General features: G+C 40.4%; 6 protein-coding genes across 8 annotated transcripts in view; all 6 read right to left on the minus strand.

Annotated features, from left to right (window-relative positions):
* The window catches only part of LOC141753851 (uncharacterized), a 5,544-nt gene extending 4,838 nt beyond the window's left edge, over positions 1–706 (minus strand). The window contains exons 1-2 of the mRNA XM_074612468.1: positions 668–706; positions 421–634 (exon numbers count right to left, since the gene is read on the minus strand). Of these exons, the coding sequence (XP_074468569.1) occupies positions 421–559 (139 nt within the window). The 5' untranslated portion in view covers positions 560–634; positions 668–706. The remainder of the gene's footprint in view (positions 1–420; positions 635–667) is intronic.
* Positions 1–7,354, minus strand: part of LOC141754901 (uncharacterized) — a 22,285-nt gene extending 14,931 nt beyond the window's left edge. Inside the window, exon 1 of the mRNA XM_074614334.1 lies at positions 7,007–7,354. The gene's annotated coding sequence lies outside the window, so the exon portion shown is untranslated. The remainder of the gene's footprint in view (positions 1–7,006) is intronic.
* The window catches only part of LOC141753856 (uncharacterized), a 42,484-nt gene that overhangs the window by 4,838 nt on the left and 12,178 nt on the right, over positions 1–25,468 (minus strand). The window contains exons 1-2 of one of the 3 annotated variants that reach the window (XR_012590522.1): positions 6,806–7,019; positions 1,992–3,583 (exon numbers count right to left, since the gene is read on the minus strand). Coding sequence is in view for 2 of the 3 variants with exons in the window: in XM_074612478.1 (XP_074468579.1) it covers positions 8,685–10,117; positions 12,071–12,209 (1,572 nt within the window). In the remaining variant the exon portion in view is untranslated. Of the gene's footprint in view, positions 1–1,792; positions 3,584–6,805; positions 7,020–7,843; positions 10,118–12,070; positions 12,312–25,468 lie in introns of those variants that run through there. The other 2 variants (XM_074612479.1, XM_074612478.1) reach the window with 2 other exon arrangements.
* On the minus strand, positions 12,999–16,278 carry LOC141753858 (uncharacterized). The gene is made up of 2 exons (XM_074612482.1): positions 15,670–16,278; positions 12,999–14,724 (listed from the first exon to the last, which is right to left on the minus strand). Exons 1-2 carry the CDS (start codon positions 15,860–15,862, stop codon positions 13,616–13,618), a joined length of 1,302 nt encoding a protein of 433 aa, XP_074468583.1. The 5' UTR covers positions 15,863–16,278; the 3' UTR covers positions 12,999–13,615.
* Positions 18,008–21,231, minus strand: LOC141753866 (uncharacterized). Its single transcript, XM_074612495.1, has 2 exons — positions 20,482–21,231; positions 18,008–19,029 (listed from the first exon to the last, which is right to left on the minus strand). Exons 1-2 carry the CDS (start codon positions 20,672–20,674, stop codon positions 18,104–18,106), a joined length of 1,119 nt encoding a protein of 372 aa, XP_074468596.1. The 5' UTR covers positions 20,675–21,231; the 3' UTR covers positions 18,008–18,103.
* Positions 22,566–25,047, minus strand: LOC141754928 (uncharacterized). The gene is made up of 2 exons (XM_074614358.1): positions 24,855–25,047; positions 22,566–24,522 (listed from the first exon to the last, which is right to left on the minus strand). The coding sequence occupies exons 1-2, from the start codon at positions 25,045–25,047 to the stop codon at positions 23,345–23,347; spliced, it is 1,371 nt and encodes a 456-aa protein (XP_074470459.1). The 3' UTR covers positions 22,566–23,344.

Consider the following 25,468-nt stretch of genomic DNA (forward strand, 5'->3'; position numbering starts at 1 on the left):
ACCAACCTGCTCTGGTAGAACCAGAGAGAGAACAGAGAGAACCAACCTGCTCTGGTAGAACCAGAGAGAGAACAGAGAGAACAGAGAGAACCAACCTGCTCTGGTAGAACCAGAGAGAGAACAGAGAGAACAGAGAGAACCAACCTGCTCTGGTAGAACCAGAGAGAGAACAGAGAGAACCAACCTGCTCTGGTAGAACAGAGAGAGAACAGAGAGAACAGAGAGAACCAACCTGCTCTGGTAGAACAGAGAGAGAACAGAGAGAACAGAGAGAACCAACCTGCTCTGGTAGAACCAGAGAGAGAACAGAGAGAACAGAGAGAACCAACCTGCTCTGGTAGAACCAGAGAGAGAACAGAGAGAACCAACCTGCTCTGGTAGAACCAGAGAGAGAACAGAGAGAGAACAGAGAGAACCAACCTGCTCTGTGTAACCGGAGCTGAGTGTTGTAAACAGAGTCCAGTAGTTCTCCAGAGTTCTCCTCCATCCTTCTTTCAAACAGACCAGATATCTCTTCAGTAGCTGCAGTTAGTCGCTGCTCCACCAACGCTCTCAGCATTTACACATGAAACACAACCACAGGAACTCTTTCTCCATCAGACTCCGTCACAAACACCGTTTCCTCTCCATCAGACTCCGTCACAGACACCGTTTCCTCTCATCAGACTCTGACTAGCAGCTGTGTTGCTAACCAGCTAGCATGCTAAGCTAACATGAATAGCTTTGTAGGCGTTCCGGTGCAACTTGGTGGGTAACCTTCAAAATAAAAGCCCGCTTAAAAATTTTTTATTTCATTATTCACAATTTAATATATTCCCCCAGGCTCGACCAATGAACTCGGATCCGTCCCCATTTGCAGGACAGATAATAATGCACACTGCATTTTCATAGACTGAGCTGTTTAATTCTGCACACCACCATCAGCTCTACTCTGCACCTTTATAGACTGGTTTTACTGTATTCTACCAATAATGTACAGCTTATTCTGCACTTTAGTCTATTTTTATAAAATCTCTCTACCTCAGTTCTTATCCTGCATTATATTATATTTGACATTTCTTAATCCCCTGGTCTCTACTGTATATCTCCTATATTTTATTATCTATATCCCTGTTTGCACTAAATTGACATTTTTAATAGTCCCATATCTCAGTTGTTGCCCTGCACTTTATTAATTTTTAACAGCTTCTTCTGTTCCATATTCACTTTTTTAACAATCCTGTACCTCAGTTGTTACTCTGCACTGTATTCAGTTTTAACAGTTTTTCTTCATCCCTTGGTATTTTTATATCTGGTATATTTTTGTACTTTGCACTTTGCACTACTAACTTTTTTACTGCCTTTTTACTAACATGTTTTACACTATGGAACTGTGATGCTGGAAACTTGAATTTCCCTCGGGATCAATAAAGTTACTATCTATCTATCCATCTATCCATCTATCCATCTATCCATCTATCCATCTATCCATCTATCCATCTATCTATCTATCTATCCATCTATCTATCCATCTATCCATCTATCCATCTATCCATCTATCCATCTATCTATCTATCTATCCATCTATCTATCGGCGACTCTTCGCCATTAGTGCGAACGAAGCAGCGATTCAGAGAAATAAAACATAATTTTTCTGATTGTTTCACGGCGGTTATGTTCTAAAGCATAAATAAACACACTGTACTGGCCATTTGTCGGAAAATTCGAAATCAAACTTAAATCAAAGGGCCACTGATGCACCATGGGTAATGTGGTTTACGCAGGCAAAATAGTCCATTGTCCAGGCAACATGTTTGTGTTTCTGATGATTTATTTAGCCAAAAAAGCAAGCAAACATAGCACAAAGAAAACATGGATGTCGCTGCCTCTCTTGTTCTGGTAAAAAAACATCAGCCAGCCCAGATGCATGCTGGTCCTACCTGTCTACCTACCTATATAACCATGGGTGTCCACAGCGTTACCCAAATCATAAACAAAAGAAAACAAAATACTTATGACACAAAAAACTAAATATACTAAACAAGAAAATAGTTAAACTAAACAAATAACAAGCAAAAGAAAACAACTAAATAAAGTAAACACCTAGAATAACAAATCAAACAATACTATTTATTATTAGTAAAACAACAAGTTAATACTAACAACAAATAAGACATATTATACAATTACGAAGAAAAACAATATACGACTAAAATTTCAATATATTAACTTATTATGCGCCGAAAAATTAACTTCCATGGCCTCCGCCATTTATGACAACGTCAACAAACACGTCACACCTCATGAACTCGGAGCTTTCAGAAACTTTCATCTTACGAGGTTGTGAATACCACGAGAGGGGGGCGTTCATACCGACTCTTCTCGTGAACACGGTAAACACTACCCCGTTTGAAGAAACCGTGTATCTCAAATCACTGATGTGCCTTGCACACAAATCTTTTATCACAAACTGAGAAATTGAAAGGTTTCTCATGTGCGACTGTAAATATCCTTTCTGGGCAAAAGAGATCTTACGGACAGCTGAAAGGGTTCTCTCCTCTATGAGTTCTCATGTGCATCTTCACATCTCCACTTCTAATAAAACCTTTACCACACACTGAGCAGCTAAAAGGTTTCTCTCCTGTGTGAGTCATCACGTGTCTCTGTAAATCTCCATTCTGTGTAAAAGATTTCTCACAAACTGAGCAGCTGAAAGGTTTCTCTCCTGTGTGGATTCTCATGTGCATCTGTAAACTTCCTCTCTGTGAAAAAGATTTCTCACAAAATAAGCAGCTGTGAGGTTTTTCTCCTGTATGAGTTCTCATGTGTCTCCTCACATCTCCACTTCTAATGAAACCTTTACCACACACTGAGCAGCTGAAAAGTTTCTCTCCTGTGTGTAATCTCATGTGCATCTGTAAATTTCCACTCTGTGTAAAAGATTTCTGACAAACTGAGCAGCTGAAAGGTTTCTCTCCTGTGTGTAACCTCATGTGCATCTGTAAATTTCCACTCTGTGTAAAAGATTTCAGACAAATTGAGCAGGTGAAAGTTTTCTCTCCTGTATGAGTTCTCTCGTGTCTCTTCAAATTTTCACTTTCAATGAAACATCTCAAATCACCGACAGGGACTTCTTCATTATTCAGAGAGTTTAAACCTGACTGAGGTTCTCTGGTCTCCTTCCAATCTCCACAGTCATGAGTCTCAGGTTCAGAAGAGTCTCCAGTCTCATCATTAGTATCCGGTTGTAAATATGTATCTGGATCTGAGTTTCTGGCTGATCCTGGTCCTCCACAGTCCTCTCCATCAGCTTCTGTTTTCAAATGCTCTTCCTCTCTGTTCTCCTCAGTTTGTCTTTGATGACGCTGTGAGGACTGAGGTTTCTCTTCATCATCTTCTTCATTCTTCACATGGACAGGCGTAAATGGGAACTTGATATCACTCTCCTCCAGCCATTGAAGCTGCTCTCCCTCCTGACTGGTCCAGAGTTCCTCCTGTTCCTCTTTAATGTGTTGGGGCTCTGGGTCCTCCTGGTCCAGACTGGAGCTCCACTCCTGCTGCTCAGGGGGAACATCTTCTTCAACCACCAACAGCTGCTGGACGTCTGCAGAAAAACAGTAAACACACACAGATACGTTACAGAGAATTTTTTGTGAAACAGTTGAGCAAATATTCACCTGTACATACATTGTTTATACGGCATTATTCCTTCTTACACTCCATGTGCACAGTAACCAAACAGACACAAACTATTAAAGATACAATGCACCAGCAGTAATGAGGTCATCAGTCGTCACGTGATAAAACAACCGGATATCCCTGATTGTAATTAACTCTTTAATGTGACAATTACACGAACAGATGTTTAGATTTCAACCAGCTGCATGTTCTCATCTTTGGGATAAACTTGAACCAGCAAACATCTGAGATGGAAAATCCATGCAGGTGTTCTCAGAGAGAACCAACTTGTACTTTATGTTTATGGAAGTTTGTATTGGACTTTATTAGTTGTAATCTACAGAAGACATTCCACAAATGTGTACCATGATATCCAAATATTTCACTTTCCACAAACATGTATTTTTGTATTTGTGTTGTGTAAAGTCACATCCACAAAAACAAAGGGCGATTTGCAAATACGAATAACTTACTCTGTAAATACGTATTTTAAGGTTTACATGTAAAGTGATATCTACACATTTGTGCATCTATTTGTGCACGTGGAATGATATTTGCGCATTTGCAGATCGCTTCCTGTGGATTTATGGGCCACATGACATTTGTAACTTTCCTCCTGTTTGTTTACAGAATTTTGTCCGATTGTTACCGCAGCAGATCTGTAAATAATAGTTGTAATCCACAGAAGACAATTCACAAACATGTACCATAATCTGCAAATATTTCACTACCCACAAACGTATTTTTGTATTTGTGTTGTGTAAAGTCACATCCACAAAAATACAGGGCGATTTGCAAATACACATAACTTACTCTGTAAATACGTATTCTAATTCCACATAAAAATGTTATAGGTTTACATGTAAAGTGATAAACACACATTTATGCATCCATTTCTACACGTGGAATGATATTTGCGCATTTGCAGATCGCTTCCTGTGCATTTGTGGGTCATTTGACATTTGCAACCTCCCTCCTGTTTGTTTACAGAATTTTGTCAATTTGGTACAGCAGCAGATCTGTAGAAACAATCTGTGAGTAAGAGGTGCATTTACTAGCTCCACCAGGAAGGGGCGACATTACCTCACATGAGCTGACGGAACTATATACAGTCTAAAGCTGTAGAAGTAGAGTTTAAAGGTCACATATTATACTCCATTTAAACTAGTTATTATAGGTCTCAGACACCTCCAAACCATGTCTCTGAAGTTTTTTTTTTCAAAAAAACAATCAGATCATGCATTCCAGCATGTCTCTATAACCTCTGTTTCAGCCCATTTCCAAAAGTGCTGATTTCTGTGTCTGTAGCCTCTGTCTCCTCCCACTCTGCTCTGATTGGTCAGCGTTTTCTGTCAATCAAACGTCCTCAACAACAGCGTCACCCTCCCCCTCCCTCCCGGAGAAGTGCTCTCTCTCTCTCTCTCTCTCTCTCTAGAGAGAGAGAGAGAGAGACGAGTGGAGAGATAGCAGCTAGAATAAAGTTTATAAACCACTTTAAAGTTTATAAACCAGAAACTTCACCCAGCGCACGTTACCGGAGGAATCTGATCAGAAATTGGCGACACATGATGAACATCTGCGGTCCAGATTCCAGGTTTTCCTGACGGTTTCTCTCAGGTAAATAATGCTGTTTATAGCTCTGTTAGTTAGCTCAGTGTTTACCTCATGCATCAACTCTGTAAACCGTAAACATACACTCTGTTTTACGTCTGTCTTTACAGATCCATCTGTGAGAAATGACCGACAGAATCATCCCAGAGGAGAGCAGATAGCTGAAAGCAGATGGGGTTAGCTACATGCTACCGCTATGACACGGTGTGTAAACACAGCGACCATCAGGGTGGAAAATAGAAGATGTGAAACAGTAGTCAGTTCATTATTTCTGCTAAAAGATAAATGTATGGAAGATCAGAGTAATGGTATATTATTTACAGTAGTAGCTGTCTCTGTGTTACCATGACTACAGACCACCGGAGCTTAGCTTACCATAGTTTACCAGAGCTGAAGACTTTCTCCTGTACCATGTTAACATAACTAACTAACAGGTGGGATGATTACAAATGCTGTGAATAATTAATATTGTCATCTGTCAACTCAAATAAAGTTTGACTGTGAAACAGAAATGTGTTGTGTTGCTTACAAGTCACTATTTACTACCTGTAATCTGCTACATGCATGACATCAAATATATATAATATATAAATATCATCTGTTTAAACAGTGTAATTACATAAAGCCTTTGTGAAAGAACATGTTATATTTAGATGATGGGAGTACATGAAGCCTGTTCTGCTGGTTCTTGCAGACTAACTGTAGGAGCTACTTTGCTCAAGTTCGGTTGAGGAGGAGAGACAGTGACGCGCTGTGGGGCGGGGTCAGCTACTGAAGGTTCTCTCTGGTTCGACCAGGAAACCCTCACGTGACTTGCATTCCCTAATGACGTCAGAATACAAGGAAAAAAGCGAATTTTTTTTCTGCACCCATTTCCGGACAAACGGAGCAGGAGAAAAAGAGAGAGGATGGTCTTTTATGATACTATGGTGGCCTGTAGACACACTGGGGACAGATATTGATGTTTAAAAGACATGGAAAAGTGCATTTTGCATAATAGGTGACCTTTAAGGAGACAACTAACAGCCTGGCTTTAGGAGGTGAAAGACGACGTGGAATATCTTTATTTAACACGAGTCAGTGACTAAATCAGTTTGATTGCATTGTTTTCTATTAGAATGAACGAACTGGACGATAGAGACAAAGCGCTGCGCAGCGTGCGTGTTTTATCAGACTTCCTGTTTCTATTTCCTTATTCCAAAAGATGAGGCACGGCTGATTGGTGAAATTATATTAGTATATATAAATGATGTTATCTGATACGATACCTCCTCATTTCACTACAAACACCCATCTTTTAAGTGCACGGTTACTCTACTCTTGACCGCACAGCTGATAGAAACGTGGTTTGTGTACATGGCGTAACATAAGTACATATTGACGATGTGGAGACAGAGCGTCCATGTGATTAGACTTTAAGTCAACAAGATAACTATTTACTTACAGCCTGATGGACGCTCAGCTGTCTCCACATTGTTAAATATGCACCTATGCTATGCCATGTACACAAACCATGTATACATACATGCATACCAACCTGCTCTGTGTATCTGAAGCTGAGGGTGTAAAACAGCGTCCAGTAGTTTCTGTTGTCGCTCGTTCTCCTCTTTTGATCGAGAGAGTTCCTCCTCGTACTCTGCTATCGTTCTTTCAAACAGCCCACATATCTCTTCAGCAGCCGCAGTTAGTCGCTGCTTCACCAACGCTCTCAGCATTTGGACTTTACACATTTTACCACAATGACAGAAACTTGCTCTCCATCAAACTCCGTCAGAAACACAGTTTGCTCTCCATCAAACTCCGTCAGAAACACAGTTTGCTCTCCATCAAACGGTCACTCTGACTAGCAGCTGTGTTGCTAACCAGCTAGCATGCTAAGCTAACTCAGTAGCTGTGTACCGGGAGATGAGTCAGAGGTCAGACCTTCAGAATAAAAGCTGAAGAGCACAAAGTCCATTCAGACAGGTTGATCCAGACACACAGAGGCTCTGATGGAGCTCACACACACTTTCTCACCACAATGAACGGACTCTGTTGTTTTTACTCACGATAGACACCATGTTGGTCAATGAGTAACATCCGGTTCTGCTGTAACTTGGTGGGTAACCTACAAAATAAAAGCCCACTTACAAAAATGTGTAAGTGCATGCTGGTCCTACCTGTCTACCTACCTATATAACCATGGGTGCCCACATCCATCCATCCATCCATCTTCAACCGCTTATCCGGGATCGGGTCGTGGGGGCAACAGCTCCAGCAGGGGACCCCAAACTTCCCTTTCCCGGGCCACATTAACCAGCTCTGACTGGGGGATCCCGAGGCGTTCCCAGGCCAGAGTAGAGATATAATCTCTCCACCTAGTCCTGGGTCTTCCCCGTGGTCTCCTCCCAGCTGGTCGTGCCTGGAACACCTCCCAAGGGAGGCGCCCAGGAGGCATCCGTACTAGATGCCCGAACCACCTCAACTGGCTCCTTTCGACTTTTTGTGGTGCCCACAGCGTTACCCAATTCCAAAACAAATGAAAACAAAATACTAATTACGCAAAAAACTAAATATACTAAAGAAGAAAATAGTTAAACTAAACAAATAACAAGCAAAAGAAAACAACTAAATAAAGTTAACATATAGAATAATAAATCAAACACTATTTATTATTAGAAAACAACAACTAAATACTAACAAGTAAATAGCTCCTACAGACATGTTAAAATGTCATTAATATTGTGGCACGCTATGGTGTGATATCTTTTCAAGGAGTAGAGGAAAAAAAATAAATGTGGAATGTGCATTTCCAGTTCTTGTGTTGCCATTATTAAGTCCTTTCAGTTTGGGAAACAATTGCTGCTCTTTATTTATTCAACCAACTCAAAAGAAAGACAGATGTTATTACATTTTCAGAGCTACGAGAAAACAATGAACTAAACACAATAGATGCCGGTAGTTTGTTACCCAGGTAAAGTTAATGTTCTTGCTTTCATTAGTCAGCTTCACGGAGCGCTGCTACCTGTGGAGATCTGCCATATTTCAATAAACATTCATGAATATATATATTAATGAAAAAAGAAAAAAACAATATAAAACTAAAATTGCTGTATATTAACTTATTATGCGCAGACAAATGAACTTCCATGGCCTCCGCCATTTCTCACAACGTCAACAAACACGTCACAGCTCAGGAACTTGGAGCTTTCAGAAACTTTCATGTTACGAGGTCGTGAATACCACGAGAGGGGGGCGTTCATACCGACTCTTCTCGTGAACACAGTAAACACTACCCGCATTAAAGGCACCACATATCTCAAATCACTGATGTGCCTTGCACACAAATCTTTTATCACAAACTGAGAAATTGAAAGGTTTCTCTCCTGTGTGGATTCTCATGGTCGACTGTAAATATCCTTTCTGGGCAAGAGATCTTACAGACAGCTGAAAGGGTTCTCTTCTGTATGAGTTCTCATGTGTGTCTTCACATCTCCACTTCTAATGAAACCTTTACCACACACTGAGCAGCTGAAAGGTTTCTCTCCTGTGTGAGTCATCACATGTCTCTGTAAATCTCCATTCTGTGTAAAAGATTTCTTACAAACGGAGCAGCTGAAAGGTTTCTCTCCGGTGTGAGTTCTCATGTGTGCCTTCAGTTGTCCACTTTTAATGAAACATTTACCACACACTGAGCAGCTGAAAGGTTTCTCTCCTGTGTGAGTTCTCATGTGTGTCTTCAGGTCTCCACTTTTAATGAAACATTTACCACACACTAAGCAGCTGAAAGGTTTCTCTCCTGTATGAGTTCTCATGTGTGTCTTCAGATCTCCTCTCTTAATGAAACCTTTACCACACACTGAGCAGCTGAAAGGTTTTTCTCCTGTGTGGATTCTCATGTGTGTCTGTAAGCTTCCACCCTGTGTAAAAGATTTCTTACAAACTGAGCAGCTGAAAGGTTTTTCTCCTGTATGAGTTCTCATGTGTATCTTCAGATCTCCACTTTTAGTGAAACATCTACCACACACTGAGCAGCTGAAAGGTTTCTCTCCTGTGTGTATTCTCATGTGTGTCTTCAGATCTCCACTTGAACTGAAGTATTTACCACACACTAAGCAGCTGAAAGGTTTCTCTACGGTGTGAGTCATCATGTGTTTCTCTAAACGTCTATACTCTATAAAAAAAATCATACAAACTGAGCAGCTGAAAGGGTTTTCTCCTGTATGAGTTCTCATGTGTGTCTTCAGATCTCCACTTTCAAAGAAACCTTTACCACACACTGAGCAGCTGAAAGGTTTCTCTCCTGTGTGGATTCTCATGTGTCTCTTCAGATGTCCACTGAATGTTTCCCCACACTCAGGGCTAAATGGTTTCTCACCAGTACTACATCTCAAATCACTGACAAGGACTTCTTCATTATTCAGAGGGTTTAAACCTGACTGAGGTTCTCTGGTCTCCTTCCAATCGTCACTGTCATCAGTCTCAGGTTCAGAAGAGTCTCCAGTCTTGTCATTAGTATCCGGTTGAAAATGTGTATCTGAATCTGAGTTCCTGGCTGGTCCTGGTCCTCCACAGTCCTCTCCATCAGCTTCTGTTTTCAAATGCTCTGCCTCTCTGTTCTCCTCAGTTTGTCTTTGATGAAGCTGTGAGGACTGAGGCTTCTCTTCATCATCTTCTTCACTCTTCACAGAGACAAGAGTGATTGGGAACTTGATATCAGCCTCCTCCAGCCCTTGAAGCTGCTCTCCCTCCTGACTGGTCCAGAGTTCCTCCTGTTCCTCTTTAATGTGTAAGAGCTCTGGGCGCTCCTGGACCAGACTCCAGCTCCACTCCTGCTGCTTTTCTTTAACCACCAAGAGCTGCTGGTCGTCTGTAGGAAAACAGTAAATACACACAGAGACGTTAGTGACGTTTTTTTTGTGAAAAAGTTAAGCAAATATTCACCTGTACATACATTGTTTATTCCACCATTGTTCCTTCTTACACTCCATGTGCACAGTTGCCAAACGGACTGACACACAAACACAAACTGTAAAGATACAATGCATCAGCAGTAATGAGGTCATCAGTCGTCACGTGACAAAACAACCAGATAGTTGTAGCTGGTGATTTGAACCAAACAGCCCTCAGAACAGATGTACATGACACCTGTTATTAGACATCCGCTTCGGCCCTGTAGCGCTACCCACCATTGTTATTAAGTATTCAGAGAAACTGCATCCCAGTCAGTTTAAACACCCAGCAGTTTGCATTTTGTGCCAACAGATCTACAGAGGATGAAACCAATCTGGTTATCACACTCCGCAATGGAATATTAAACTTCATCACCAACAGACAGTAAGGCAGTAGAGCTGTCACTCCCTATGTTCGGAGGGGGCGGGACAAATTATCGATACTAGGGGATGTAACGGTACACAAAATTCAAGGTTCAGTATGTACATTTTCGTTACAATAGGGATAACAAAGAAATAACTTTTATTTTATTTTGAAAATTATAAACATTCAACAGTTGTTCATTGGCCATAATTTTTACTTTAACAGTTAAGGCACTTTTGTTCCACAAATTGCCACATTTGGGTGATGTCGTTGTAAATTAAATGTTTGAAATGAATCCCAAAGATATACCCGAGTTTGACACAAAATCTTTGTCAAGGGAGCTCCCGGGCTTAGGCGACTAGTATGCTACAGCTGCTAAAACTTTTCAGGTGAAACTCACGCTCCAGATTTTATTTTCTGCGTGTGCGAGAATTAGACATTAAAGGTCCCATATTATAAAAAAAGTGAGATATTCATGTTTTTTTATTATAAAGCAGGCTTAAGTCCTATATAAATACTGTGAAAGTATCGAAACACTCAATCCACAGGGAAATACACACAGCCCGTATTCAGAAACTCTGCATTTGAAACCAGCTGTCAGGATTTCTGTCCATTTTAATGTCACGAATCTACAATATTTAGACCCTTTACACAGATTTAAACGTAAACATTCTAAATGTGTCCCAGTTTATTCCTGGTTTGCAGTGTATGTGAATGTCATCAGCTGACAGGAAGTAAACATGGACCCAAGCTGTTGCCTAGCAACGCAATTCTGTTGCAATTCCGTCAAAATGCGCTAAAACGGAGCGTTTCAGACAGAAGGTGAATACAGGCATATTCAGGCACACAGTATGAGGAAAATAAAAATTTTCTTTTTAACATTACAGAATGTAAACATGTAGTGGAAACACAAAATACAAGTATGAACCTGAAAATGAGCAGAATATGGGACCTTTAATAGACTATTTTGACAGTTTGGGTCACAGGGCGGGCACTCGAAGTGTGTACACAGACATTTTAACTCTTCTCTTACACAGACAACACCCCATGGTCCTTCTAGTCCTCCGTTATATTACCGGTCCCTAAAACACCAAACACATCCACAATAAACGACTTCAGGCCAGTAGAGGAACCAGCCAGCTGTGCTTTTCTTTGTTGTGACAAGAGTGTGTGGATGAAGTTGTTCAACTTGACTCCTGTTACTGAGAAGAGAGAGAAGTAAAGAGAACCAACCTGCTCTGGTAGAACCAGAGAGAGAACAGAGAGAACAGAGAGAACAGAGAGAACCAACCTGCTCTGGTAGAACCAGAGAGAGAACAGAGAGAACAGAGAGAACAGAGAGAACCAACCTGCTCTGGTAGAACCAGAGAGAGAACAGAGAGAACAGAGAGAACAGAGAGAACCAACCTGCTCTGGTAGAACCAGAGAGAGAACAGAGAGAGAACAGAGAGAACCAACCTGCTCTGGTAGAACCAGAGAGAGAACAGAGAGAACAGAGAGAACCAACCTGCTCTGTGTAACCGGAGCTGAGTGTTGTAAACAGAGTCCAGTAGTTCTCCAGAGTTCTCCTCCATCCTTCTTTCAAACAGACCAGATATCTCTTCAGTAGCTGCAGTTAGTCGCTGCTCCACCAACGCTCTCAGCATTTACACATGAAACACAACCACAGGAACTCTTTCTCCATCAGACTCCGTCACAAACACCGTTTCCTCTCATCAGACTCTGACTAGCAGGTGTTGCTAACTCTACTCACGATAGAAGCCATTTTGCTCAATGAATAACATCCGGTTCCACTAACTTGGTGGGTAACCTACAAAATAAAAGCTCCATTAAAAAAAAAATAGATTTCATTATTCACGATTTAATATATTCCCCCAAGGCTCGACCAATGAACGCCGGGATCGAAAAGTGGCGGATGGTGTGCCATTGTGGTTCAGAGTGGTAATAATAATTTTATTTTTATACACCTTTCAAAACAGTCATCAGCTTGTTATCAAATGCTCTGCCTCTCTGTTCTCCTCAGTTTGGCTCTCATGAAGCTGTGAGGACTGAGGTTTCACTCTTCACATGGACAGAGGTGAATGGGAACTTGATATCAGCCTCCTCCAGCCCTTGAAGCTGCTCAGCTTGAGTGAAGATGTCCAAACCTCTTCACCCAGACTCTACATGCTCAAGTTAGCCTCAGTGATGGGAATTACTTCCGGTACCACGTCTTCTTCAAAATAAAAGGGACCAAACTTGTATTACAGACCCGTGTCTCTCTGTACTGGTTGTGCAAAAGAATGGTCCCTATGAATGTTATTATTTCATTCAGTTTATTATATTGTTGGATTGTTATTACTGATACCTTGACATGTAAACCACATTTTGATGTTAGTTTGATTGATCTGTGTTGCAGCACTTCTGAATGCAGGACTCACAAATGTTGACCATAGTGATGTATAGGGGACATTTAATACTTACAGTACAGTAATCACAAAACAAAAAGTTATGTATATAGACAAATAAAAACATAATTGAACTGTGAAAGTATCGAAACGCTTAATCCACAGAGAAATACACACAGCCCACATTCAGAAACTGAGCTTTTGAAACAAACTGTCAGGATTTCTGTCCATTTGTGATGTCACAAATCTACAATATTTAGACCATTTCAAAGTTTAAACTCAAACATTCTAAATGGGTCCCAGTTTATTTCCTGTTGCAGTGGATGTGAATGACATCAGCTGACATGGACCCAAGCTGTTGCCTAGCAAAGCAATTCTGTTGCAATGCCATTGAAATGTACTAAAACGGAGCGTTTCAGACAGAGGGTGAATGCAGTTATATTCAAGCAGACAGCATGAGGAAAATAAAAGTTTTTTTAAACATTAAAGTAGGTAAACATGTTCTAGTAGAAACACAAAATACAAGTAAGAACCTAAAAATGAGCACGACATGGGCCCTTTAAGTCTGTCCGTTTTTAGTTGATCTGTGTTGAACCAAGTCTTGTCATCAGTACTTCAATCCTGCTGGAATAATGTTAAATGGTTCAACAAGCATCTCTGCAGCTTCACTTCGTTTTGCTGCTCTCGCCAACACACTTGTGTTTTTTGACATTATGGAGCCGAGTGAATCTTTTATCACAAATGCTGCAAGCAAATGGTTTCTCCCCTGTGTGGACAATCAAGTGTTTTCTCAGATTACCTTGTAGTGTGAATCTTTTACTACAAAATGAACAACTAAGTGGTTTCTCCCCTGTGTGGACAGCCATGTGTTGCCTGAGATTACTATCGAATGAGAATCTTTTACTACAAACTGAACAACCAAATGGTTTCTCCCCTGTGTGGGCAAACAGGTGTACTCTCAAATGTTCCTTTTGTGTAAATCTTTTTCCACAAACTGAACAACTAAATGGTTTCTCGCCGGTGTGGATTCTCATGTGTCTAACCAAATTGCTACTGGTACCGAAACTTGTTTTACAAACTGAACAGCTGAAACGTTTTCCAACTGAATGAACTCTGAAGTGTGAGATCAAACTTGAGCTTATTGCAAATGTTTTATCACAGACGGAGCAACTAAACGGTTTACTTCCTGTTTGGATTCCAGTGTGTTGATGCAGATGTTCCTTGTGGCTAAAGTTTCTAGCACATTCAAATGAGCTAGCAGAGACTTTTCCAGTATTACATTTCATATCACTTACAGATACTTCATTGTTTTGCAGAGGGTCTGAACCTGACTGAGGTTCCTTAGTCTCCTCCCAATCTCTACTGTCATCAGTCTCAAGTTCAAAGGAGGGTGAAGTATCGTCATGAGTAGCTGGTTGTAAAAGACTATCTGGATCTGAGATCATGGTTGATCCTGATCCTCCACAGTCCTCTTCATCAGATTCTATTATCAAATGCTCTGCCTCTCTGTTCTCCTCAGATTGTCCTTCATGAAGCTGTGAGGACTGAGCTTTCTCTTCATCATCTTCTTCACTCTTCACATGAACAGAGGTGAATGGGAACTTGATATCAGCTTCCTCCAGCCGTTGAAACTGCTCTCCCTCCTGACTGGTCCAGAGGTCCTCTGGTTCCTCTTTAATGTGTGGGGGCTCTGGGTCCTCCTGGTCCAGACTGGAGCTCCACTCCTGCTGCTCAGTGGGAACCTCTTCTCTAACCACCAACAGCTGCTGGACGTCTGTGGAGGATAATGAAATGCATACACACGTCTTAGACAACTGTAATTTAATATTAACACTTAAACCACTGATAGGTGTCGCTGTTAACAAGCATTTCTGAATCTTACAAACAGTCCCTTTAAAAATAAATATGATTTTATAGTTTTCACATAATTTATCATTTTATTCATTGGTTTAGAAAAAACGTAGTTCAGTTGAAAACTTAAACGCATGCTGTCCAACAAAGTGGACAGCATGCGTGTGTTTAAAAAAAGATGAAAGTCAATATTTTTTTTCCTGCCTAAAGATGAACAAAAACACTTGGTAAAAAAAAAATCCTGACTGAGGTTATCATAATTCATGCATGAATAATAAAACAATGAAACTGTCAGTGGCGGCCGACCAATAGAGGCTGCTAGGGCGCTGCCCTCACTGAGTCCCACACAAAAAACATTACTACTACTACTACTACTAATAATAATAATAATACAAATTATATAAATTGTCAATATTTGTGTTTTAAATATGGAATGCACCCAGTAATATGTGTTATTTGATTGTAATGTTTAATTTGATTGTAATGTGATTATATTTTGTATTAATAATCTTAATCTGTAAAGTAACTAAAGTTGTCAGATAAATGTAGTGCAGTAAAAAGTCTAATATTTCCCTCTGAGATGTAGTGGAGTACAAGTAGAAAGTAGCAGAACTTGGAGATACTCATGTACAGTAGAAGTACCTCAAAATTGTATTTAAGTACTTAGTTACATTCAACCACTCAGCACATTTTATACTGTTGTGTTTTTTCAAAGCATTATTTACTCTTCCTGTTGGAATAAAATAATTGTTGATTAATTAACTGCAAAGTAGTAATGTGTTTTTGATACCTTCACTTGCATTAAATCATACCAGGATGTTTACTGAAATTGAATAGAAACATTTCCACCAGCCACCACTGAACCAACCTGCTCTGTGTAGCTGGACCTCCGGGTGTAAAACAGCGTCCAGTAGTTTCTGTCTTCGTTGATTCTCTTTGGAGCTGAACTCCAGCTGCTCCTCGTACTCTGCTATCGTTGTTTCAAACAGATCTAATATCTCTTCAGCAGCCAAAGTTAGTCTCTGCTTCACAAAAACTCTCAGTAGGTCAACTTTAGACATGTTTCACTGAATCACAGCTCGTTTTTAACTAAAGGAGACAGCTCAGAGTCCATTCAGACGGGTTCATGTGGACATGGTGTCTCCAGTAAACAGTCTGGTCTCTATTGAATAGAGATACTAGCACTGAGCTGATCCGGCTCCGTCTATCTCCAGTTAGCTGCGATCACTTCAGTTAGCATTCTGGGCTAACAGAGATGATTCTGAGCTGAAACGTCCAGAATATTCACACAAAGTCCACTGAAACACGTTGATCCAGACACCCGGACTCTGCTGGTTCACTCCGGGACATAAAGAGCAGGACTAACGGCGGGGAAAGGACAACAAAGACCCGAAAACACGAAGACAAACCTCTTCAGCCAGCAGACTCTGCTGCTCCAGCTAGACTCAGAGAGGGGAACTACTTCCGGTACCACGGCTTCTTCAAAATAAAAGACCAAACTTGTATTTACAGACCCGTGTCTCTCTGAACTGTTTGTGCAAAATGCACAAGATCTGGTGGACAGAATTTTATCATATTTGGTGCACATGCTCTGGAGGTAAGTATTAACCAAGATCTGAAGGGTCATATTGATCGGTGCATGTGGACGTGGCCTATTTAGCATTATATGCTATATTGTGCCTTTGCTCAATTTGCTTTGAGCTGGAACGAGCTAGAGACATGAAACTTGGTACCATAACTGGCCATCATGTCATAATGCTTCACATAAAATATGATCCCAATTGGCCACATGGTGGCGCTACAAAATTTTTCAAGGCCAGCCCCCTCACACCATAAGTCCCATCAATTTGAAATTTGACAGACATGTCCAGCTCCATGTGTTCTACAAAAAAGTCCACAAAAATCCACTGACTTGATTTTCCGCCATGTTGAGTTTTTAAACACATTTTTTTACATCTCCTCCTAAACTGAAGGTCCAATTGCTGGCAATCTCTGTAGATCAGTATTGGACCAGGCTCATCAAAAGTTGCATAAAGCTTGTTGACATCTCATTGCGTTTTCAGGATATTGACCAATGAACTTTAAGAGGGCGGGGCTTAGCAGGAAATAGCCGTAATTCATTGACCATTAGTCCAATCATCATAAATCTTGGTAGATATCTTCAGTACATGTTTGGGAATAGGTGTACTAAAGGTGTTTCAGCTCAACCCAAAGGGGGTGCCACAAACACCAAAAACTTGTACCTCAAAACCTGGTAAACAGAATTTCACCAAATTTGGTGCACATGCTCTGGGGGCAAGTATTATTCAAGATCTGAAGTATCATATTGATCGTGCATGTGGGCGTGGCCTATTTAGCATTTTATGCTATATTATGCCTTTGCTCAATTTGCTATGAGCTCTAAAACGCTAGAGATATGAAACTTGGTACCATAAATGGCCATGATGTCCTTATGCTTCAAATAAAATATGATCTCAATTGGCCACATGATGGCGCTATCACTGACAGACAAAAAAGGTAACATTTCAAAGGCCGGCCCTCTCACACCTAAAGTCTGACTGACTTGAAATCCGACACACTTGTCCAGCTGAATGTGCTCTACAAAAAAGCCTCTTGGACCGCTAAAGTCCGCCAAGTAGGTTTTCTGCCATCTTGAATTTTTTGAAAAACACATTTTTGACATCTTCTCCTAAACTATGAATCCAATTTCTACCAAATTTTCTGTGGATCATTATTGGACCAAGCTTTTCAAAAGTTGTAGAAAGCTTGTTGATATATCATTGCATTTCGAAGATATTGACCAATGAATTTCAAAAGGGTGTAGCTCAGCACATAAACAGACTTAAGTCAACAACCATTTGGTCCATCATCTCCAAACTTCCACAATATGTCCACAAGAGTACCTTGAGCGGAAAAAGCTTGAACGCGCGAACTGCCGCTTGCGGCTGTAATATTATATTATTATTACTGATACCTTAACATTTAAACCACATTTTGATGTTAGTTTTATTAAACTATGTTGCAGCACTTCTGAATGCAGGGCTCACAAATGTTTATCATAGTGATGTATAGGGGACATAAAATCATTTTTGACAATTACAAACAAGTTTAAACAATGAACACGTTTAATACCAAAAAGCACAGTAACTAGAAAACATAAAAAATAATGTATATAGACAAATAAAAAACAGAATTAAATTGATTATCCGTTTTTAGTTGATCTGTGTTGAACCAAGTCTTGTCATCAATACTTCACACCTGCTGGAATAATGTTAAATGGTTCAACAAGCATCTCTGCAGCTTCACTTCGTTTTGCTGCTTTCGCCAACACACTTGTGTTTTTTGGCATTATGGAGCAGAGTGAATCTTTTATTGCAAACGCTGCAAGCAATTGGTTTCTCCCCTGTGTGGACCATCAAGTGTCGTTTCATATGTTCCTTTTGTGCAAATCTCTTTCCACAAATTGAACAACAAAATGGTTTCTCCCCCGTGTGGACAGTCAAGTGTCGTCTCAGATCTCCCTTAAATGCAAATCTCTTTCCACAAATTGAACAGCTAAATGGTTTCTCCCCTGTGTGAACAGTCAAGTGTTGTTTCAGAGAGTACTTTAGTCTGAATCTTTTACCACAATCTGAACAACTAAATGGTTTGTCCTCAGTATGGCTTCTCATGTGTCTAACCAAAAGGTTACTACAACTGAAACCTGTTTTACAAACTGAGCAGCTGAAAGTTTTTCCAGGATTACATTCCATATCACTTACAGATACTTCATTGTTTTGCAGAGGGTTTGAACCTGACTGAGGTTCTTTAGTCTCCTCCCAATAACTATTGTCATCAGTCTCAGGTTCAAAGGAGGGTGAAGTATTGTGATGAGTAGCTGGTTGTAAAGGACTATCTGGATCTGAGATCCTGGCTGGTTCTGATCCTCCATCAGCTTCTGTTATCAAATGCTCTGCCTCTCTGTTCTCCTCAGATTGTCTCTCATGAAGTTGTGAGAACTGAGGTTTCTCTTCATCATCTTCTTCACCCTTCACATGGACAGAGGTGAATGGGAACTTGATATCAGCCTCCTGCAGCCATTGAAGCTGCTCTCCCTCCTGACTGGTCCAGAGTTCCTCCTGTTCCTCTTTAATGTGTGGGGGCTCTGGGTCCTCCTGGTCCAGACGGAGGCTCCACTCCTGCTGCTCAGTGGGAACCTCTTCTCTAACCACCAACAGCTGCTGGACGTCTGTGGAGAATAATGAAATACATACACACGTCTTAGAAAACTGTAATTTCATGTTAACACTTAACCACTGATACCACTACTTTCTTAAACGTGGAAGAAATGTTGCATATTTGGTAAAATCCTATTTTCAAGTCATTCAAAGTAAAACAAACTACAAACTGTTGTGCCTTTGAATTATTCTAGAGCTGCAACTACAGATTATTTTCCATTATTGATTACCCGTTTAATTCGTTAAGCGTCAGAAAACATAGCGATAAATTCCCATCACAATATCCCATAGCTCTGGGAGTCGCCTTCAAAATGCTTGTTCATCGAGGTCAGTGGTCCAAAACCCAAAGATATTCAGAAGCTTTTTAAATAGTTTATTCAGCTTAAGGAGTATGATAATTCTTTCAACACATAAAGGGACACTCATCCTTCAGTTTATCACAAACATTCAACATCAACACAACTGGAGATACATGGTTTTCACTGGACAGGAAGGGGATGAAAAACTGTAATCTGAAAAGTAACTGAAGCTGTCAGACAAATGCAGTGGAGTGAAAAGTACAATATTTAACTCTGAGATGTGGTGGAGGAGAAGTATGAATTTGCCTAAAATGGAAATACTCAATTAAAGCTGAAGTAGGCGAGATCGGAGCAAATAAGAATAAAAAAAAGATATTTTTATAAAACAGTCGCTATATAGTGACAGTAGTGCATGAAACAGGTAACCTGAAAAAAATCATGTGCCTCTGTGTCCTCTGGTGCTCCTAACGGCATCTGCAAGATTTCACAGACCGGAGGAAAACAAGCAGTAAGAGCTGATCTGAGGTCTGCTGTCCAGCTATGAGAGCCGGCTGTCAATCACTCTGAACTCCGACCAAACGGTCAAACTAGACAGCGCTGATCAAATATGAATCAATATTCTGTTACGTTAATGTCTATTTCTCTCCTCAGATGTTCTCAGAATCATCTTGTAGTGCACGGTGTAGCTGTAAAATTAGAAGTTTGTGACGCCGCCGCCATTGTGAAATCAGGTGAAGGAACGCCAAGTTCTGGTCACATGACCGGAGCACAGCCAATAGGAACGCTCTCTCAATGAAATGACCTGTGATTGGTCAAAGTCTCCCGTCACGGGCTAGATGTTGTAAAGCCTGAAAACAGAGCCATGAGGAGGAGCAGAAGTCTAGTTTTCTCTCAGAACACTTGAATTACAATATGCTGAAAGGTTATTATGGGATGTTTGCCCAATGATGCCAAAAATATACTGCCTACTGCCACTTTAAAGTAGCCTACCTCGAAATTGTACAACAACTAGTTAGTAAATGTACTTAGTTAACCTACATTAACCCACCAGAGTATTTCCACAATGTGGTATTAGTACTTTTACTTGAGTAAATGATCTGAATACCTCCTCCACTGGTTTCCCAGCAGTTTAAAGTGATAATAAAACAATGAAACTGAACCAACCTGCTCTGTGTAGCTGGACCTCCGGGTGTAAAACAGCGTCCAGTAGTTTCTGTCTTCGTTGATTCTCTTTGGAGCTGAACTCCAGCTGCTCCTCGTACTCTGCTATCGTTGTTTCAAACAGATCTAATATCTCTTCAGCAGCCAAAGTTAGTCTCTGCTTCACAAAAACTCTCAGCAGGTCAACTTTAGACATGTTTCACTGAATCTCAGCAGCTTGTCCTCCAGAGACACTCCGTTAAAGACAGTCTGGTCTCTCTGTTGCTAGGTTACCTCTGTCTCGTCTATCTCCAGTTAGCTGCGATCACTTCAGTTAGCATTCTGGGCTAACAGAGATGATTCTGAGCTGAAACGTCCAGAATATTCACACAAAGTCCACTGAAACACGTTGATCCAGACATCCGGACTCTGCTGGTTCACTCCGGGACATAAAGAGCAGGACTAACGGCGGGGAAAGGACAACAAAGACCCGAAAACACGAAGACAAACCTCTTCAGCCAGCAGACTCTGCTGCTCCAGCTAGACTCAGAGAGGGGAACTACTTCCGGTACCACGGCTTCTTCAAAATAAAAGACACCAAGGCTGCGTTCGAAAAGTCAAATAATTACGTCCTAACGTCTTTTCCTAACCGCGTCTCTTTGACCTCGATGGAAAAGTGAGAAGGAGAATTCAGAAGGAGTTAGGAAAAGACGAATCCGACTGCTCTTTCACTAGACTCCGTCATTATGATGCGACTGCGGCGGATGTTAGTGACGTCAGTCTGCCGTGGTGAAACTACAATGTTCTGAAGACGGACTACAAAAGACGCTACTCCCCCCGTGCGTTACAAATAGGTCTTTCAGTGACAGTCTGCTTCACCCGCGGTGTGTTAAAGAGAGATACCACAGCTCCTCCTCCTGCTGCTGCAACAATCTATCAACATATAATAAAGCATCCTCTGACCTAACGTGGACAAAATCACTTCATTACCACGGTTGGAATTTATATAAACAGGAATATATGATACATATTGAGTTAATTGTTTGAGTTATGGAGAAGGTGTAGGATCATATACTGTTAGTGTAGGCTGTACTTCTTCCAACTTCTTTTCTAAATATTCGTAATATTTATTTATGTAGATTATTTGTTAATTGATTGTTTACTGTTCATTTTATTAGTTATTCTTGTTTTGTTTTTTACTGAGGTATTTGTTACATGTTCGAAATAAATAATTAATTAACAATAAAGTGAAACGAAATGGTTGTCACTGTCCACTCATATTCAACATGAATCCCAGTTAGTGTATGAGCGTATGGAAATAATATGCAAGATCAGCATATCGTTTGTTATGAACGGCCGAATGGTGCGTCGCTTTAAATGCTACGGCCGCAAGGAATTGGGGGATGTTATTCTCTCCTTTCCTTTGGTAAAGGATGCTCCAGTGTATCCTCTGCTGAAGGAGATAATAAAGGAAGCATTGACTATTCTAACGCAGCCCCATATTCTTCTTCTTCTTCTTTGGTGTTTATTGGCGATTGGCAAACCATCTTAGAGGTGCATTACCACCACCATCTGGACTAGAGTGTGGAACAGGAGATTGAAATTAAAAAAAATAAAAAATACATAAATAATAATAATAATAATAATAACAATAAATAATGATGAAAACTTTAGATTCGTTTAACTGAATCAGTTTCTCCTAAAAACTGAATAATTTCACAGTATATGTTATCTGCTGTATTCCTCTAATAGACCTGACAATGACAAGTCCAGATGTTTTGCCTTCCTTAGTGACTGTAAAAGGTGATTCCTCTGGATGCTGTAATTCCTGCAGAGTCAAACTTGTATTTACAGACCCGTGTCTCTCTGTACTGGTTGTGCAGCAGAATGGACCCTGTGAATATTATTATTTCATTCAGTTTATTATACTATTGGATTGTCATTACTGATACCTTAACATGTAAGCCACATTTTGATGTGTGATTAATCTGTGTGCAGTTTTTCTGAATGCAGGACTTGTAACAGAGTATTTTCATTGTGTTAGTGATACTTTTACTTAAGTAAAATAATATCTCTCGGACACGACAAAAAAAGACTTGGAGCCATTGTTTTAATCAATAAAAATGTATTGTGAATAAATGTAACACATTTAATGTAAAATCTTAATCTCAAAAGTGACCATTAGAACTAGATGTCATATGAATGTAGAACAATATTTCCCTCTGAAAAACAGTGGAGTAAAAATGTAAAGTAGCATAAAATGAAAATAATCTACTTTCTTACTTACTAGTTGCATACAAAACTCATGATTTCTTTTTTTTATTTAAATTTTATTTATTTACACATATATAAAACTGCAAAAAAATCCAGTCAATGGAAAAAACAAAACAAAACAAGAAATGTGTCAGGAGAGATCAAAAGCCACAAGCTTCTACAAAGGACCTCACCCAAACCCCAAGAGAAAAAAAAACAATAACAAAAAGGGAAGAAAGATCTAAACTAACATAATGAAGAATTTATAAAATATGAACTTTTACAGATTACTCTACCCAACAGTGTATAAAATTAGAGCTGAAATGATAAATAGATTAACTAATCAACAGAAAAGTCCCTCTTTATGTTTCCACACAATGTTTCCTGGTTGAGCAGGGCGGAGGGATATGTATTGGTAGTCACTTGAAGGTTGGTTGCCGGGACAAACTTAACCTGCACACGAGTCTCAGTACGAAGACACCCACTTGAAGATAACTCTCTCAACATACATGTGGCATCTGATTATTGTATGAAGACATGCTTGAAAAATCTGAAACTATCCTTTAAAAGGCAACTGGGTTAATCCAACACGTCATGTTGAATTGTGTCTAATTGAAATTTGTCTGAAGACTTGTTATCTGCTCTCACCAACACACTTGTGTTTTTTGGCACTACAGAGCCGAGTGAATCTTTTATCACAAACGCTGCAAGGAAATGGTTTCTCCCCTGTGTGGATCATCACATGTCGTTTCAAATGTCCGTTTCGTGCAAATCTCTTTCCACAAACTGAACAACAAAATGGTTTCTCCCCTGTGTGGACCATCAAGTGTTTTCTCAGTTCACCTTTTTGTATGAATATTTTACTACAAAATGAACAACTCAATGTTGTCTCCTCTTTGTGGACAGTCAAGTGTCGTTTCAGATTTTTCTTTAGTGCAAATCTCTTTCCACAAATTGAACAGCTGAATGGTTTTTCCCCTGTGTGAACAGTCAAGTGTTGCTTCAGAGAGTACTTTAGTCTGAATATTTTACCACAATCTGAACAACTAAATGGTTTATCCCCACTATGGCTTCTCATGTGTCTAGCCAAATGGGTACTGCGACTGAAACCTGTTCTACAAACTGAACAGCTGAAAGTTTTTCCATGTGAATGAACTCTGACGTGTGTGGTCAAACTAGACCGTGTTGCAAATGTTTTACCACAGACGGAGCAACTAAATGGTTTCCCCCTTGATTGGATTCCAGTGTGTTTCTGCAGATGTTCCTTGTGGCTAAAGCTTCTAGCACATCCAGAGGAGCTAATTGATGTTTCTCCAGTATTACCTTCCATATCACTTACAGATACTTCATTGTTTTGCAGAGGGTCTGAACCTGACTGAGGTTCTTTAGTCTCCTCCCAATCTCTACTGTCATCAGTCTCAGATTCAGAGGAGGGTGAAGTCTCATCATGAGTAGCTGGTTGTAAAGGACTATCTGGATCTGAGATCCTGGCTGGTCCTCCACAGTCCTCTCCATCAGCTTCTGTTTTCAAATGCTCTGCCTGTCTGTTCTCCTCAGTTTGTCTCTCATGAAGCCTTGAGGACTGAGCTTTCTCTTCATCATTTTCTTCACTCTTCACATGGACAGAGGTGAATGGGAACTTGATATCAGCCTCCTCAACCCCTTGAAGCTGCTCTCCCTCCTGACTGGTCCAGAGGTCCTCTGGTTCCTCTTTAATGTGTGGGGGCTCTGGGTCCTCCTGGTCCAGACGGAGGCTCCACTCCTGCTGCTCAGTAGGATCCTCTTCTCTAACCACCAACAGCTGCTGGACGTCTGTGGAGAATAATGAAATAAACTCAGAAAAAAAGTTTGGAAATTTGTGTTTGGTTGATTATTTCTCTGTTGTTACAATGCTAATGGTCATTGTATTTTACATCGTTGGAAAGCCTGTTTATTTACCTTCACAGTGATGTTCAACTTGTAAGGATCATGAATTTGTGGAATGAGCAGCACAGCTGATTATGTGGGGAGCGCCCAAGTGAAATTTGCCAAAATTCTCTGCCAATGCTAAACAGTGTAAAACTCGTAAAGTTATGACTTTATTCTCGTAATATTACGACTTTTTTTCGAGAACAGAGAGAGAAGAAGAAGTAAAGAGAACCAACCTGCTCTGTGTAACTGAAGCTGAGGGTGTAAAACAGCGTCCAGTAGTTTCTGTTGTCGCTCGTTCTCCTCTTTTGATCGAGAGAGTTCCTCCTCGTACTCTGCTATCGTTCTTTCAAACAGCCCACATATCTCTTCAGCAGCCGCAGTTAGTCGCTGCTTCACCAACGCTCTCAGCATTTGGACTTTACACATTTTACCACAATGACAGAAACTTGCTCTCCATCAAACTCCGTCAGAAACACAGTTTGCTCTCCATCAGACTCCGTCAGAAACACAGTTTGCTCTCCATCAAACTCAGTCAGAAACACAGTTTGCTCTCCATCAAACTCCGTCAGAAACACAGTTTGCTCTCCATCAAACTCCGTCAGAAACACAGTTTGCTCTCCATCAGACGGTCTATCAACGGTCACAACAAAGGAACTCTGCTGTCTCTACTCGCCGCCTTATTGCTCTAAGAGCGACGTCATATCTGGTTCCGCTGCAATTTGCCGAATAACCTACAAAAATAAAAGCCTGCTTTTAAAAATAAGATGTCACTATTCCCAATTTAAACCTGCAGTAGCTTCGGGACCCTCCCAAGGTCGCAGAATGAATAACAGCATAGAAAAGAAGA

The sequence above is a fragment of the Sebastes fasciatus genome, chromosome 17 (assembly GCF_043250625.1).
Source record: "Sebastes fasciatus isolate fSebFas1 chromosome 17, fSebFas1.pri, whole genome shotgun sequence".
Lineage (NCBI taxonomy): Eukaryota > Metazoa > Chordata > Actinopteri > Perciformes > Sebastidae > Sebastes > Sebastes fasciatus.

What these genes read in the sequence shown, in the direction of transcription:
- LOC141753858 (XM_074612482.1), bottom strand. Translation starts at nt 15,862, where the DNA reads ATGTCTAAAGTTGACCTACTGAGAGTTTTTGTGAAGCAGAGACTAACT. An exon ending in GGTCCAGCTACACAGAGCAG is followed by an intron (nt 14,725 to 15,669) that starts GTTGGTTCAGTG and finishes TATCCTCCACAG; the next exon opens with ACGTCCAGCAGCTGTTGGTG.
- LOC141753866 (XM_074612495.1), bottom strand. Translation starts at nt 20,674, where the DNA reads ATGTCTAAAGTTGACCTGCTGAGAGTTTTTGTGAAGCAGAGACTAACT. An exon ending in GGTCCAGCTACACAGAGCAG is followed by an intron (nt 19,030 to 20,481) that starts GTTGGTTCAGTT and finishes TATTCTCCACAG; the next exon opens with ACGTCCAGCAGCTGTTGGTG.
- LOC141754928 (XM_074614358.1), bottom strand. Translation starts at nt 25,047, where the DNA reads ATGTGTAAAGTCCAAATGCTGAGAGCGTTGGTGAAGCAGCGACTAACT. An exon ending in GCTTCAGTTACACAGAGCAG is followed by an intron (nt 24,523 to 24,854) that starts GTTGGTTCTCTT and finishes TATTCTCCACAG; the next exon opens with ACGTCCAGCAGCTGTTGGTG.